Source organism: Dendrobates tinctorius, unplaced genomic scaffold, assembly GCF_039654945.1.
Source record: "Dendrobates tinctorius isolate UK_male_01 unplaced genomic scaffold, ASM3965494v1 ptg000043l, whole genome shotgun sequence".
Lineage (NCBI taxonomy): Eukaryota > Metazoa > Chordata > Amphibia > Anura > Dendrobatidae > Dendrobates > Dendrobates tinctorius.
Window position 1 is genome coordinate 30,861,769 of NW_027361711.1, and position 16,215 is coordinate 30,877,983.

General features: G+C 42.8%; 1 protein-coding gene across 4 annotated transcripts in view; it reads left to right on the forward strand.

Moving 5' to 3' along the window:
• Window positions 1–16,215, forward strand: part of PPP2R2B (protein phosphatase 2 regulatory subunit Bbeta) — a 564,935-nt gene that overhangs the window by 440,663 nt on the left and 108,057 nt on the right. For all 4 annotated transcript variants that reach the window (XM_073575251.1, XM_073575252.1, XM_073575250.1 and 1 more), the window contains one exon: window positions 12,055–12,152. In XM_073575251.1, the coding sequence (XP_073431352.1) occupies window positions 12,055–12,152 (98 nt within the window). The remainder of the gene's footprint in view (window positions 1–12,054; window positions 12,153–16,215) is intronic.

The window sequence follows — 16,215 nt, forward strand, 5'->3', positions numbered from 1 at the left end:
GAGAGAAAAAAATGGACCTTTCCAGTGAACGAAAAGATCCAAGCGCTTATTGGGAGAGAATGGAGGAAACCCGAAAGATCCCTCCACCTCTAAAAGACGATACCCCTTTGAGCACAAAGATGCGGAAATATGGGACAAGGTCCCAAAAATAGACGCAGCAGTATCCAGGTCTTCTAAAAAATCGGCCCTGCCCCTGGAAGACTCAGGGGTTCTTAGGGACCCGCTGGACAAGAAAGCGGATTCATATTTAAGGCATGCATGGGAAGCGACAGCAGGAGGATTAAAGCCAGCGATAGCAGGCACCTGCACGGCACGCTCCCTGATGATCTGGCTGCAGCAGTTTGAAGAGAAGCTAGCATCAAAAGTCCCAAGAGAGAAGATATTAGCAGATATGTATCTCTTGCATGGAGCAGCAGCTTTTTTGGCAGATACCTCGGCGGATTCTATGAGATTAACGGCTAGGGCAGCAGGATTATTAAATGCTGCCAGACATGCGTTATGGCTTAAAGGCTGTCCAGGTGACCTGCAGTCTAAAGCTAAACTGTGCTCTCTCCCCTGTGATGGTCGATTCTTATTTGGGAAGAACTTAGACGATATCCTGGAGAAGGCAAGCGATAGGAAAAAAGGCTTCCCCAGGTTCCCGACAGAACAGAGAAGACAGCCCTTTCGGAGGGGAAGATTCAATAGGGGGCGTCCTCCGGCCGACAAGAGAAGATGGGAGGAAAAAAGAGCCGGGGTTTATGTTTGGTGGGGGCACCTCCACCTCAAAGAAATCGCCACAGTGATGCCAGTATTCCAGTGGGGGGGAGATTGGCACTCTTTTCCCAGGCCTGGAAAAAGATCTCCTCCAATACCTGGATCCTGGGCATCTTAAGAGAAGGCCTGAGAATCCCCTTTGTCCGCCAGCCAAAAAGCGTGTTTGTCATTACCCCTATCAGAAAGGCGACTGAGGAACAGTTGGCCTTGGAAGCAGAGATCCTGAACCTGATAGACAAGCAGGTCCTTTACAGAGTCCCAGACACACAGAAGGGAAGAGGGTTCTATTCCCCCCTCTTTCTGATAAAGAAACCGGATCAATCGTTCAGGACAATTATAAACATCAGAGGGCTCAATCGGTGGATAAGGAATCAGACTTTCAAGATGGAGTCAGTGGCTACGGCCATAAAGCTACTACATCAAGATTGTTTTATGACCGTAGTCGATTTGAAGGATGCGTATTATCACATCCCTATATATCCAGATTACCAAAAATACTTGAGTGTAGCTGTTTATATCCAAGGCGTACTGAGGCATTTCCAATTCAGAGCTCTTCCATTTGGCATATCTATAGTCCCGAGGATTTTCACCAAAGTCATAGCGGAGATAACGGCCTTCCTCCGGATTCACGATACGGTCACAGTACCCTACTTGGACGATTTCCTTATAGTGGGCAGCTCAGAGAACCACTGCACGGCGCAGTTGAACCGTGTGACCGACACATTACAAGAACTAGGGTGGATAATAAATTTCAAAAAGTCAAAACTATGACCCCTAAAAAAAACAGACCTTCCTGGGATTTATCCTGGATTCAGAACAGCAGGCGTGTCTGCTTCCGGATACCAAAGTAGAGAAGGTACAGAACATGGCTTTGGCTGCCCGAAACCAACCGCATATGACATTGAGAAATGCGATGTCTCTACTAGGTACCCTGACGTCCTGCATTCCGGCGGTCAGGTGGGCTCAGTTTCACACCTATCAGTGCAAAGATCGCTAAGAGGGCGTTTAGAAGGAAGGCTGGAGCTTTCCTTAGAGACCAGAGACTCTCAACTGGTGGCTGGACAGTACAAACTTGGCCTCAGGAATATCTTGGGACAAACAGGCGACAGACGTGATTCTAACAGACGCAAGCTCCTCGGGGTGGGGGGCACACCTAAGGGTCACGTAGGTCAGGGTTCCTGGACGCCTCAAGAAATGGAGGCATCTTCCAACCTGAGAGAACTATGGGCAGTGAACAAAACCCTAAGCCACTTCATTCTGCTACTCAGGGGTCGCAATGTCCGCATCATGTCGGACAACAAAGTAACGGTGGTGTACATCAACTACCAAAGGGGGACAAGATCACACTCCCTAATGAAGGCAGCAGATGACATTTTTTGCAGAGCGGAGCAACACCTACACTCCTTAACAGCCTTACACATAAAAGGTTCAGAAAACATAGAGGCCGATTTCCTGAGCCGCAATACCCTGAGCAAGGAGAATGGGCTCTAAATCGGTCTGTTTTTCAAAAAATAATGCAGCTTTGGGGGAAGCCAGTGATAGACCTCTTTGCCAACAAGCACAACAGGCAAACAAAGATTTTGCTCACTAAACCCGAGGGAAAATCCATGGGCAGTGGACTCATTGCACATTCAGTGGAACTTCAGGCTAGCTTATGCGTCCCCCCCCCCCCCCAGTGGCTCTGATCCCAACAGTTGTCAAGAAGGTCAGGAATGATCAAGCCAGGGTGATTCTAATAGCCACATTTTGGCCAAAAAGGCCCTGGTTTTCTCTACTGCTAAGAATGTCCATCTCCGATCCATGGGTTCTGCCAGAAATCCCGGACCTACTAGCGCAAGGCCCAATATTCCACGCTCAGGTCAAAGGATTCCATCTGACGGCGTGGAATTTGAAAGGTCGCTTTTAATGGATAGAGGGTTCTCCCCCGGATTGGGGTAGTGGCATATCAACCAGGGACAGGAATAGGAATAGGCTGGACAAACTGATTAGAAGGGCCAGCTCTGTCCTGGGATGCCCCCTTGATCAAGTTCAGGAAGTAGGCGACAAGAGGATACTGGCCAAGGTGAGCTACATGGTGCAGAATGATTCCCATCCCATGCATGAGACCGTGACAAAGATGGGCAGTACTGTTAGTGACCGGCTACTTCATCCTAAATGTGAGAGGGAGCGCTATCGAAAGTCCTTCCTTCTTGCTGCAGTTAGGCTGTATAACCAGCACTGTCCAAAACGGAGAACGACCCAAACAGTGAACTGATAGACCCAAAGTTGTGATAGTCCGATTATATCTTTTTTTATTTTTTCCGTATATGTACCTACCTACTGTCAATGTAATGCCTTTATGCATCTGTATCTGTACTTGTTCCTGCCTTGCTGCTGTAGTGCTCTGAATTTCCCCATGGTGGGACGATTAAAGGATTATCTTATCTTATCTTATCTTACACGGCTCAGAAACAGGATGTGCCAAAGGAGAGGACATTTTCATTCCAAGAATTCCACTCACTACATCTGATTTTGTTTTTTGATTTTAAACGCCTCCAGTTTCCAGTTCAACTGCTATTTGCAATGTCCGTTAACAATACTCAGGGACAGTCCTTGAAAGTAGTAGGGATCGATTTGCAATCTCCATGCTTTTCTCATGGTGATCTTTACGTGGTCTGTTCAAGAGTTGGAACTGCCAAAAATCTGTTCATCTTTGCACTGAAAGGAAAAGCCAGAAAAATCTTGAATGAGTTGAAAATAAAATACTATCAATACTTGGGTAATTGTTTAGTTAATTTGTGTTGCAAATCTGTAGTGTTGAATATATGATGTGAAATGTTTTATGTGCAATATAATCATTATAATTTGTAATAACTAACCACAGTTGGTTACTATGCCCAGGCAATGCCGGGCTCTTCAGCTAGTATAATATAAAATTGCACCCTCCGGACCGTATTAACAGCTTTTTATGATTAAATAAATACAAAAAAATAGCATGGGGTCCCTTCTTTTTTGATAACCAGCAAAGGTAAAGCAGACATCTTTAAGCTGAAATGATCATGCTGGGAATATCCATGGTTATTGACACCTTCCCAGCCTCAAATTACCAGTGTCGCAGCCACCCCATAAGTAGTGGTAACGGGGCTCGGAGTTTGTCAGCTGTGAATTGTCCAAAAACACAGCTGGCTTCAAGGCTTGGTGTTGCTAATGGAGAGGTATCTATCCATCAGACACCCCCATTACCAACCCAATGAGCAAAGGCTGCCCCCCCCCCCCCAAAAGAAAGATAAATCTTTACATGTAAACAGACACTCGTTCACACTATTTGCTGAGCTGTAATAACTGAACGCAAACTATAAACAAAGGTGAAAAAAAATCCTTAATTTACGGTCTCCTACTACAACCCATTTAGAGCCCCTTTGCGGCCTATTTTTCTTTAACTTTTTTTTTAAATGCTTGTAGAAATCATTATAAGCATTTTCACAGTGTTTTTGGTGGCGATTATTGTTGCCCTGTTAACAGGCTTGTAGAAATAAGCCATACTTGGAGCAAGCTGTGAGTACAAATTGCAAAATTGCTTTGTGAATTGTTAGCTACAAGGAACGGAGTCTTTTTTTTGTTTTTTTTTTTTTTGTTTATGGGGCTGCTTTTATTAACGCGTTTCACCTTTCGCTCCTCCATCTGCAGTGTTATTTTTTCCAAGTACCAGTCATCATTAAGTTTTTTTGAAGGGGAAGAACCATAAATATTGTACTAAATTCACTTTGTGTCTTTATTTCAAATGATGAAAATTCATTTTAATCTGTTATCGTCGCAGTTTGGAAAAGCACAGCTTCTGTTGTAAGAGCAGTCCCAGAATCTCTCTGCTTGGTGACAAACCATTCATAAGGAGAGCTGTATTATTTGCATCACAAAGCCCACTTGCCAGGCTGCAGATTGGCGCGTCACCACTACACACAACGCCAATATGTTCCTCTAACCATTAGAATAGCTGCTTAATTGGTAAAGTAGGATTTATTTGCCCTGAGAACCAAGATTTTTAGTCTCATTCGTGTGGAAAACGCTTTTGTTTTGATGGCCCCGTTACATATAGCGATGCACCAGCGATCCCGACAACGATACGACCCGGTCAGGATCGCTGGTGCATCGCTAAATGATCGCTAGTGAGCTGCCACACAGGCAGATCTCACAGCAATGCAGCGACGCAGCAGCGGTCGTTACTTACCTTTTAGACGCGGCGATCCTGACGTCCTCCCGCCTGCGTCCACACGTCGCTCGTCAGTCAGATGAAAATGTCTCTATTCAAAGGGATGTTTCAGTAATAAGTGTGGAAAGGGAGATCGGAAAACTTTTAAAAGAAGCACCAATTATCATGTACCGTATGTGGTACTGTATGTATAACTTGTAAATGTGGATTCTGCCCCATCTGAGAGTAACCTCATTTAAAAGCTGAGACCCTGATTCCAGTGATGCTTCACTTACTAGGCTGCTTCCTGCAGTTTGAAGAACTCACTGTTTGATCTGCTGCAGATCTACTAGTTTATTTGTGTTGATGAGCTCTGTATAACCTTCCCACAGTAGTGATTAGCAGCATTGGTGTACACTGTGCATAGGCAGAAAGCTTCCAATCAAAGGTGTGGTTGGGGTTAACCTGCGCTCATGATTATGGCTGGCTACATGGCAGCAGCTTTACTAGTCCTTTAGCGATGATTTGCTGTTAAAACAGTGACTTGTATCAAAATTACAGCCAGCAGCCCAGTAAGTAACGCATCACTGGAATCTGGATCTCTGCCACTACATTACAGTGCTCTCAGATTAGGTAGCAAGAATCCTGGTAACTTATTCCTCTTAATTGCCCGTATATAAGAATAAGCCTAATACAGGTTTAATTAATCTCTAGTGCAAAACTGCAACACAGTGTAGAATTTCCTAAATGTGACTATTCTGGTATATACATTTACTAAGGGCTTTATACACCACTTTCCTCATGCATAAGTCTCCATGTTCATACACGTATTTTTGTATGCAATTTTCAACTTTGTTTTTTATTTTAAAGGGAAGCAGGGTTTAGCATGAGGGGATGTGGTCAGCCATGGTCGGATTAAAACCTATGGCTGCTGATAGGACAAAGATGTGCAAATGCATTATAGGGGCCTGCGTCTGTTAATAATTTAGCTACACGTTGGGGCTTGTTCAGATGAGCACGGCGTACATCTGACTACTGTCTACAAAACAGCGGAACGACAGGACACTAGCTAGTGTAAGTCAGCGGGGTAGTTCTCGGGTGGGTATGAGCGCACACATGGGAGTTCGGGTTCTGATACCGGAGACATTTCCAAACCCATTGAAAATGTTGGGATCCCTATTTTTCTTTCTCGCTGTATACTTGTCAACTGTACAGCATCTGTTTCATACAACAGACATAGATGTATCCAAGTATGTTCCCCAAATATGTCTGTCAGTAGGATCACCCCTCCTAAGCGGCCTACATGGGCATGTAGGTCATAGCAGGCTGAATATAGTCATATCTTGAGATCAGTCGTCCAATGTCTTATTCCATAGAAATCCACCGTTTGCTTATAATATGTAAATGAGATGTTAAGATCTATGGGCCGGACACAAACTCGGGAGCTGGAGGTAGATTCTCGGAGATCAATGCCCGGACCATAGATCTCAACAGCTCATTAAAAATTGGGATATTTCTGGAAAAAAACCTTGGATTGCAGATATCAAGGTATTGTTTTATTCAACTTTCTGTGACCTGCATGTAGAAGGCTTAAAGGGGGTGATGCTAATGACTGATTCCCTTTAAAGGCATTTTACCGCCGTTGTATATAATAGCGGATCACGTGTAAAATAGATCTGTGCAGTCTGGCCACTTGCATATCAGTAATCTATAGAATGTAGGGGTCATGGCACTAGGCAGATAGTGTCTACAAATTTGGATTTTCTTCTCTGTAAATTGCCTGTGCAGGGTCAGGAGCCGGGCTTCAGTTTAGGGACGTGCCATTATTGGGAGTGCTTAGGATTGCTGTATAGTGACATTGGTTGTAAATAATTTTCTATAGTCATTTAGCAAGTGGCTGTAGTGGAGTCTCTTTTCTAGTTACGATATGTTACATGGCAGCACCTCCTCCATCTGACTTCTCCTCTCCCAGCCTGGCTCTGCTATGTACCCTATGTGTCCTGTTTGTCACACTGTTTCTACACAACTTCTTTTGTGCTCGTCTTTTAGTTGATTGCTGATATTGAGCCTTTTTTTGTTATTGAATTTTCAATCTTTTTCAATCTTTTTTTTCTGCTATGCGTTCTGTGTTGTTCCATCACACAGTGCCAGCTATTGATGTTTGTTGGCATGGGGTTTATTGTCCTCCTGTATCTGTTTTTGTAATTTCCAAGAAAAATGGTTCAATTTCAAAGTAAAATAATTTGAGAGAATTTTATTCATAAAGTATTGTATTATTGTGATTTGGTGATGTTGGCCTGTTTCAGATGAAAATGAAGGATATGTCGTTCTATCCTTGTCTAGTGGAGCAGAGAACGAGAGATGCACATTTTATGTCCACTTTCTATAAACATGGGGTGTGTATATATACATAGGTTTGTGTTTAATAAATATGTAAATAGTTTATAATAAAGATATCCCAACCAGTAATCCAATGGTTTCCAGCAATAGAATAAAAAAAGGAAAACCGCACAAAAAGCTGAAAAAGGAGGACTTTATTGCCCAATGGCGTGGATATATCGAAGCGTCTCCACGCCATTGGGTAATAAAGTCCATCTTGTTCATCTTTTTGTGCGGTTTTCCTTTTTTTAATATATATATATATATATTTGTGTATGTACAGTACAGACCAAAAGTTTGGACACAGCTTCTCATTCAAAGAGTTTTCTTTATTTTCACGACTATGAAAACTGTAGCTTCACTCTGAATGCATCAAAACTATGAATTAACACATGTGGAATTATGTAATTAACAAAAAAAGTGTGAACCAACTGAAAATACTGTATGTCTTATATTCTAGGTTCTTCAAAGTAACCACCTTTTGCTTTGATTACTGCTTTGCACACACTTGGCATTCTCTTGATGAGCTTCAAGAGGTAATCACCGGAAATGGTTTTCACTTCACAGGTGTGCCCTGTCAGGTTTAAGGCTGTGTGCACACGCTGCGGATTCCGCTGCGGATTAATCCGCACGGATTTTGCAAAAACCGCAGATAATCCGCAGGTCCAAAGACCTGCGGATTATCTGCAGTTTTGCCTGCGGTTTGGTCCTGCGGATTCACTATCTCCACAATGGTGGAGATAGGAACCCGCAGCGGTTTCCGCAGAAAGAATTGACATGCAATTCTTTCTGCGGATTCAAAACCGCAGCAAATCCGCGCGGTTTTTTCCGCAGCGTCGGCACAGCGTTTTTTGTTTTTCCATTCAAATGAATGGTACTGTACACCGCAGCTAAAACTGCTGCGTGTCCGCAGCGGCCAAAACCGCTGCGGAAACGCAGCGGAATCCGCAGCATGTGCACACAGCCTAATAGGTGGGATTTCTTGCCTTATAAATGGGGTTGGGACCATCAGTTGTGTTGTGCAGAAGTCTGGTGGATACACAGCTGATAGTCCTACTGAATAGACTGTTAGAATTTGTATTATGGCAAGAAAAAAAGCAGCTAAGTAAAGAAAAACGAGTGGCCATCAAAGAACACAAGGAATGGACATTAGACCAGTGGAAATCTGTGCTTTGGTCTGATGAGTCCAAATTTGAGATCTTTGGTTCCAACCACCGAGTCTTTATGTGACACAGAAAAGGTGAACGGATGGACTCTACATGTCTGGTTCCCACCGTGAAGCATGGAGGAGGAGGTGTGATGGTGTGGGGGTGCTTTGCTGGTGACACTGTTGGGGATTTATTCAAAATTGAAGGCATACTGAACCAGCATGGCTACCACAGCATCTTGCAGCGGCATGCTATTCCATCCGGTTTGTGTTTAGGTGGACCATCATTTATTTTTCAACAGGACATTGACCCCAAACACACATCCAGGCTGTGTAAGGGCTATTTGACCAAGAAGGAGAGTGATGGGGTGCTACGCCAGATGACCTGGCCTACACAGTCACCAGACCTGAACCCAATCGAGATGGTTTGGGGTGAGCTGGACCGCAGAGTGAAGGCAAAAGGGCCAACAAGTGCTAAGCATCTCTGGGAACTCCTTCAAGACTGTTGGAAGACCATGTCCGGTGACTACCTCTTGAAGCTCATCAAGAGAATGCCAAGAGTGTGCAAAGCAGTAATCAAAGCAAAAGGTGGCTACTTTGAAGAACCTAGAATATAAGACATATTTTCAGTTGTTTCACACTTTTTTTGTTAATTATATAATTCCACATGTTAATTCATAGTTTTGATGCCTTCAGAGTGAATCTACAATTTTCATAGTCATGAAACTAAAGAAAACTCTTTGAATGAGAAGCTGTGTCCAAACTTTTGGTCTGTACTGTACGTATGTGCATCACTTGTTGTACTTGTGTGTTATATTTGGAGAAAAGGAGTCTTTTTACTTAAATTGTAAATTTTAATTTGCTTCATGCTTTTTGGCCTTATGCTCACATATGCCTCCCATAGCGGTCCTTAGAGCCTCTGTGTACTTTTTTTTTTTTTTTTTTATATAATGCTGTTGTATGTACCTTATCAAACCCCATCACTTCCGTGCCCTCACTTTTCTGGTCCTCTGGCAGCCTCAGACATTAGTGCTATGGCCAGTCAGTGTCAATGTGCCTCTATGGCCACCGTTTGCTGCTGCAGCAGTTACATATCATGTAATACTTAAAATAAATTTGTAGTTAAAATATAAATACATAGCCAACACCACCTTAATTTGCGTGATGCATTTTTTAAAATGTTTTAACCCCTTTTTTGGCAACCAAGGTGCCCTTCGCCAGCAGACTCTAATGGGCACGTCCTCGTAACCTGAATTTCTGGCTCTCACCTTTAAGCCTTTCTTTGTGCCAATCATGTAGAAATTTCCAAGCTATGTCAGCTCCATTAAATGCAGAGTCCCACGTCAGGAATCCTTTCACCTACTACAATTGACTCCTCGCCCAGTTGTGCCCAGGAAGTCGGAGTTAATACAGCCCTTTCTGCGGTTGTCAGCGCCATCAGTCTTTTCTGCTTGGCTACAGAGCATTGTTCCCATTTGCACATGGCAGTGATGCTCATCAAAATACTAATTGCCCAGGAGTTAACCTCTGACGTATATGAAGGAATAGTCTCAATTAGGCTAATCAGAAATTATTTGCCTATCCTTTTGACTGTGCTATTTAAGGAGTATAGTGACAGCTACTGCTGTGATTGCTTTTAGGGAGCAAGGGAAGAACACCTCTTGGCTCCCGTAAGCCTCTTACATAAAGCTGTGTAAGCAGTAATGTGATTGAATTTGTTCAGTGTGATTGCAGTTTTGTAGTGCAGAACTAGCCATGGCTTTGTCATTTTGTTTTTTTCCCCCTTGATGTTCATGAATTCTTAACATTTCTGCTTTTTCATATTTAAATGGGTTGTCTAGTTTAGAAAACGTTTTTTTCAGATGCTCGATTAGTGAATGCCTACTTTGATAACAGTACGGATCTGGTGATTCCCCCATTAATTATTAGCCAAAGGGAAGAGCGGCTACAAAGAGCATTTCTTGTTCAGGGGGAAATGGCACATTCGTGCTTTACAGAAAAACAAAATCAACAGATTTAAATTGGCAGTGTGCGTTACTTTATATTCCCTGCGATGGCACTGTATTGTATGCTTGCTGCCTGATTCCAAAACAGAATATTACTATGAGACCCTTTAAAGAAAGGCAGAATGAGGCCGACTTTACACTATTGTATTATGAGCACATTTCTGCACTTCTGACGGTAGATGTGTTGAAAACTTGCTGCCAGATTCCCAACGCTGTATTGAAAAACTTGCTTCCAGATTTCCAGCATTGTATTAAAAAACTTGCTGCCAGATTTCCAGCGCTGTATTGAAAAACTTCCTGCCAGATTCCCAACGCTGTATTGAAAAACTTGCTGCCAGATTTCCAGCGTTGTATTAAAAAAACTTGCTGCCAGATTTCCAGGTGTTTGCAGTAGAAAAATGTGCTGCAAATATCATTGTGTTAGCAGGAAAAAAAAGTGACATAAAATGTAAGCTTTTTTTTTTTTAAAATACGTATTTGATGATTTCTTTTTTTTTTTACTTTTTTTTTTCCATATCCGTAAGTATATGTGAAAACTGACACATAAATGCTGAAAGAATTGACATGCTGCATATTTTTAAGGGGAAAATATGATACTAGGAAATCCTTCAGGTTTTGGGACTTTTGCGCAGAGAACGCGACAAAACAGTTACGTGTGCACAGAACCTTACAGAAACAAACTCCATTGTGACTGCAGGTCTGATCACCAAACCAATAAATCCTAGATTCTCATGGTAATTCTGCTGGGGCGATCCGGCCAGGATTGTCCATGAGGGGTTGTCTTCAGTCAATTCGTGAACGTTACCTTGTCCCCATGAATGTGGTTTGCTGCCAAGGTATTGGTAATTCTGGAAGTTGGTGAAGCTTTACATGTTATCCGGTGATGACGTTTCCTTGTCATTTCTTCCGGGTGCCAAACCGCACTCACTGCCTCGGTGCTGACTGTGCATAGGACGACGCGCTCTGTCGAACTCTCTCTGAATAAATATGTAAATGCTGACAAGACCATTTTTTAGAATAGGAACCTATTGTGTAGTCTCCATGACATCAGGTTTTCATAACCTTTTTAATAAACCATCAAGCCCCTGTGTTGGCTGATTCAGCATGCTCTACCTAATGACGGCTGGGCTTGGTGAGACTATACATTCATGTGATAACACCACGGGTCCGTGGCGGCTAACTGTTTAATATTGTGATTTTCTCAATTTTATTTGCTAAACCTAAAAGCGTATGTGCTCCGCAAAATCCACAGCAGATTGTATAGTGGAAATGGTGTGCGTTCGCTGCATATGTTAGACTTTGATAGAAATCCATTGTATCCACAGCATACATTTACATTGTCGTCATTGCAGATTTTCTGTTTGGGTTATGTGTTTTCCATTTCTTTCTTTGCATCGGTTTTCAGGTTAAATGTCCGTTTTCCTTTGTGGAGGACCTACAGCGTTTCTCTGGGGTCTACGGACACCATTCAGGATAGTCTAGCTTGGGGAAAAATGACCTTTTAATTTCATTTGACAGAAGATATGAAATGTGGAGGAGCAGAACCGTTCAGTCATCCATAATAAAACTCCTTTTGTCTCTTTTTTTTTTTTTTTCCCCAGCTGACATTATCTCGACAGTTGAATTCAACAGCACAGGAGAATTGCTGGCGACAGGAGACAAGGGGGGCCGTGTTGTAATATTTCAGCGGGAGCAGGAGGTAAGGGCTGGAGACCACCAAATTAATTTTATTTTATTCCCTCATTACAGGCTTCATGCTGCGTCCTAATTTTTATGTCTCACTCCTTGCCCAGGTTATCAATAACCAAAACCACACATGACATATGAGCCCGGGACACCGCCGGCTTCCTGCAGCGTGGGGGGCTCGTTTCGAATGGCTTTTCTTATTCACTCTGCAGTGCCAAAGATTTAAAGTGACAGTGACTGTCTTTTTTTTTTTTTTTATTTTTGCAATCCCTTTTCTTTGTTATAAATTATTTATAACACCTCCGCAGAAATGGACTATAGAAGATCCAATTTTGCTTTCATCTGATAAATTCGCAAAGGCTGTAGCCTTGGCCGTCCTTTTATTTTAGAAATGATCTTGGTGCAGGTGGACTTTTAGGCTATGTTCACAAGTTGCGTTTTTGCTGCAGTTTCTTTTTATGCAATTTTTCAGCTTCGCTTCACAGTACCAGCAGAGTGTGAGATTTCAGAAATCTTATGCACGCACCTTGGGTTTTTTTTCCAGACTTATTCGTCAAAGCGTTGCGTTATTGCAAAATGCAGCATGTTAGTTTTTTTTCAGCGTTTTTTCACCCATTGAAAGCAATGGGTAGTGCAAAAAATGCTGCGAAAAAATGCAGGTATCAGCTTTTGCTTTTTTTTTTTTTTTTTTTTTTTTGCCAATACCTGATGAATTTGAATACATTTATTTTTCTTTGTGCCCTAGATTTTGTCAGCATGCACAAGAGAAAAAAATGTACCCTGACAACTGCTTTTTGTAAGCCTTTTAAAAGCAGCTTAAGCTTTACATTTATTAAAAAAAAACAAAAAAACATAGGTTTAGATCCCATTTAAGGCTACGTTGGCAGATTATATATATATATATATATATATATATATATATATATATATATATATATATATATATAAAATATTTAATGGTAGTGTTACAGGTCCAATAACTAAGTCCTTGCCGTTGTGTAAACGAGTCTAAAGTTGGCCCATCAACGTGGTAATTTGAGCCTGCTGCTTATGATCACCATGCAGATCACAAAAGAGCCGTGCTTGGCAAGAGGAGACCAAGAGACCAATCTTAATTTCTGGCTGCGATACCAAAATAAAGATCTTTGATCCAGCTAGGGGCAAACAGATCATTGGGGCAACCTGTGGAGTCGTGAGGGGGCCTCTTCCACCACCAAAGCATTCTCATGAGCTTTTGGGCCACAAAGGGCCAATATACTGTTTTTCTGTCTGTGCCCACCAGTGGATTCAGGGATGAAGATGAGCATATTTTACTACATGACTCATTTTGACACCGGATTGACATTGAGTGTAAAAACCAACTCCAATTGGTTATCTATATCGCTGGATCAATCCTCTTTATTTCGGTAGTCAAGCCTAAAATCCTAATACTACCAATTGGCATCAATGTAATGTGAAACCAGCTTTATTGAGCCGCAGATGTAAAAATGTATGCAACTTGCACATTCATTATGTCTTTATTTAGAATCAAAAAAATTTCAGGCTCTTTTCAATACTTCGCATTCTCAACCAGTTCAGTTAGTGGTTAATTCTCAGTTTACAGCTGGTGATATAGTAATGTATAGGTACAGAAATATAGAGTAAACCTGTAATTTAAGTTTTTATTTTTAGGTCTGTGTTAATTTGTGAAAATCTAAATGGCTCCTTTTGTAACTGATTAATTAGCATTGCGCAGAAACAACCCCAAAAATACGTATGTGACAGTGTAATCTCCCCTGTAATTTTGCAGTTGCTTATTAGCTGTCTTAATTAGTTAGCAAGCAACATTACAAATAAGCTGATGTGAAAATGGCATAGTAAATATACTGTTTGCTCCATTACAATGTAGTTTTTGCTGAAATGTTGCTCCTTTACACTTTTTTTTTTATATACAGTCAGAAGTTTTTTACACTCATTCATGCAATGTTTTTTATTCTTATTGGAATTTTCACAATGTAGATTTAGACTGAATTCACCAAAAAAGCAAAGCATTACACATGGAAACAAGAAGTAAGAAACAAACCACAATGTGTTGTACCTTAGATTCCTCGATGTGTCCCCCTTTTAGGCCAGAGTCACACTACAGCGAGATACGGCCGAGTCTCGTAGGTTAAAACCAAGGCATCTGGCATCGACACTCCGGAGCGGAGCGTGCAGCTCCATGTATTGCAGTGCAGCTGCACGCTCCGCTCCGGAGTGCCGGCGTCAGAGCTTGGTTTTAACCCCCGAGACTCGGCCGTATCTCGCTGTGTGTGATCCCGGCCTTACTGTGATAAGTTATACATACCCTCTGCATTCCGTCAAGCAGTTTCATCAAGTAGTCACCAGGAATGGCTTCCAATGAACAGGTATGCCCCCTGAAGAATCGCTGGATTTAAAGATTATAGGGAATATTAGTTGTGACTTTCATAGGCTTTTTTGGTACACTGTTGCGTACAAAGCTGTGCTCTAGTCCATAACGGTTTTAAGTCCAATTATGGCAAAAACCAATCAACTACGTCAAGAAAATTAACATTCCATTCTAATCATAAGACATGAAGGCTAGCCAGTGCGGAAAAGTCCTAGAACCTTGAAAGTAGCCTTAAAGGGAACCTGTCAGAAGGTTTGGCCGATATAAGATGCGGCCAACTGCCTTTCAGGGCTTATCTACAGCATTCTATAATGCTGTAGATAAGCCCCCGATAAGACATGCAAGATGAGAAAAATAAGTTCCATTATACTCTGGTGAGGGCAGTCCAGTCCGATGGGTGTCGCAGGTCCGGGTCCGGCGCCTCCCATCTTCTTATGATCGCCGCCCTCCTGCTTTCTTCATCGCTCCCCTGCATCGCGCTCCTGCACAGGCGTACTTATCCACGATGTTGACGGCTGACCAAAGTACTGCAGTGCGCAGCCTCTGGGAAAGGTCAGAGAGACACAGCGCCTGCGCATTGCAGTACTTTACCCTGCCCTCAACAGGGCAGAGAAGTACACCAGCTCAGGAGCGCGATGTCGGGGAGCCATGAAGCAACAGGAGGGCGGCATCGCAAGAAGATGGGAGGCACCGACCTGGACCTGCGACACCCATCGGACCGCCAACAAGTACTCTGTACCTCTAGAAAAGCCTTTCCATGTGAGTACCTGATGAAGATGCTTGAGAGCATGCCAAGGATGTGTAACTCATTCATCAGAGTGAAAGGGGGGGGTGCTTTAAGAAATCTAAATATTATGTTTAGATTCACATGTCTATACACCTTGTTTCCACATATATTCCTTCATGGTAGAGCTGCCATCAGTCTGAATATACATGTTCAATAAGAACTTTGCATGAACATGTGTGTCAATACACTTGACTGATCTACACAGGAAAAATCTTTTTTTTTTCTTCTCATAATTTACAGTTCCTCTTTAAAGACTAATACATCAAATAGAAAATACCGTATATAATTGCATATAAGCCAAGATATTCAGCCCATTTTTTTCAGCTGAAAGTCCCCCTCTCGGCTTATACGCGAGTCATATACTCCAGGGGGTTGGCGGGGGAGGGGGAGCGGGGGTGTCAGATCATACTGGTGCGTCTCTGCAGCCCCCCTGCTTGTCCCACGGTCTCCCTACCTTCCTTCAGCAGTCACATGGTACCATTCATTAACGTCATGAATATGCGCATATTCATGCCTTTAATGAGCGGTACCATGTGACTGCTGAAGGAAGGCGCCTGAGACCGGGAGAAGCAGGGGGACTGAAGAGACCACGCCAGGAGGGGGTAAGTATATGCAGTATTCAACTATCCCCGTTCCATCGCTGCTGTCTGCCGCGTCCTCTCAGTGACATTCAGCCAGCAGAGGGCGCGATGACGTGGTTAGTGTGCGCTGCACCCTCTGCTTCCTGAACGTCACTGACAAAGGACGCGGCAGACAACGGTGAGAAGTGATGGACTCGGGACAGATGAATATCTCAGGTGCCGGGTCCTGAGCCAGTGGTGACACCAGCACCTGTCCTCCATAGCACCCTGGTGTCGCTGCCTGCAAAGGCCCCCAGCGACGAGAGGTGAGTATGTTGTT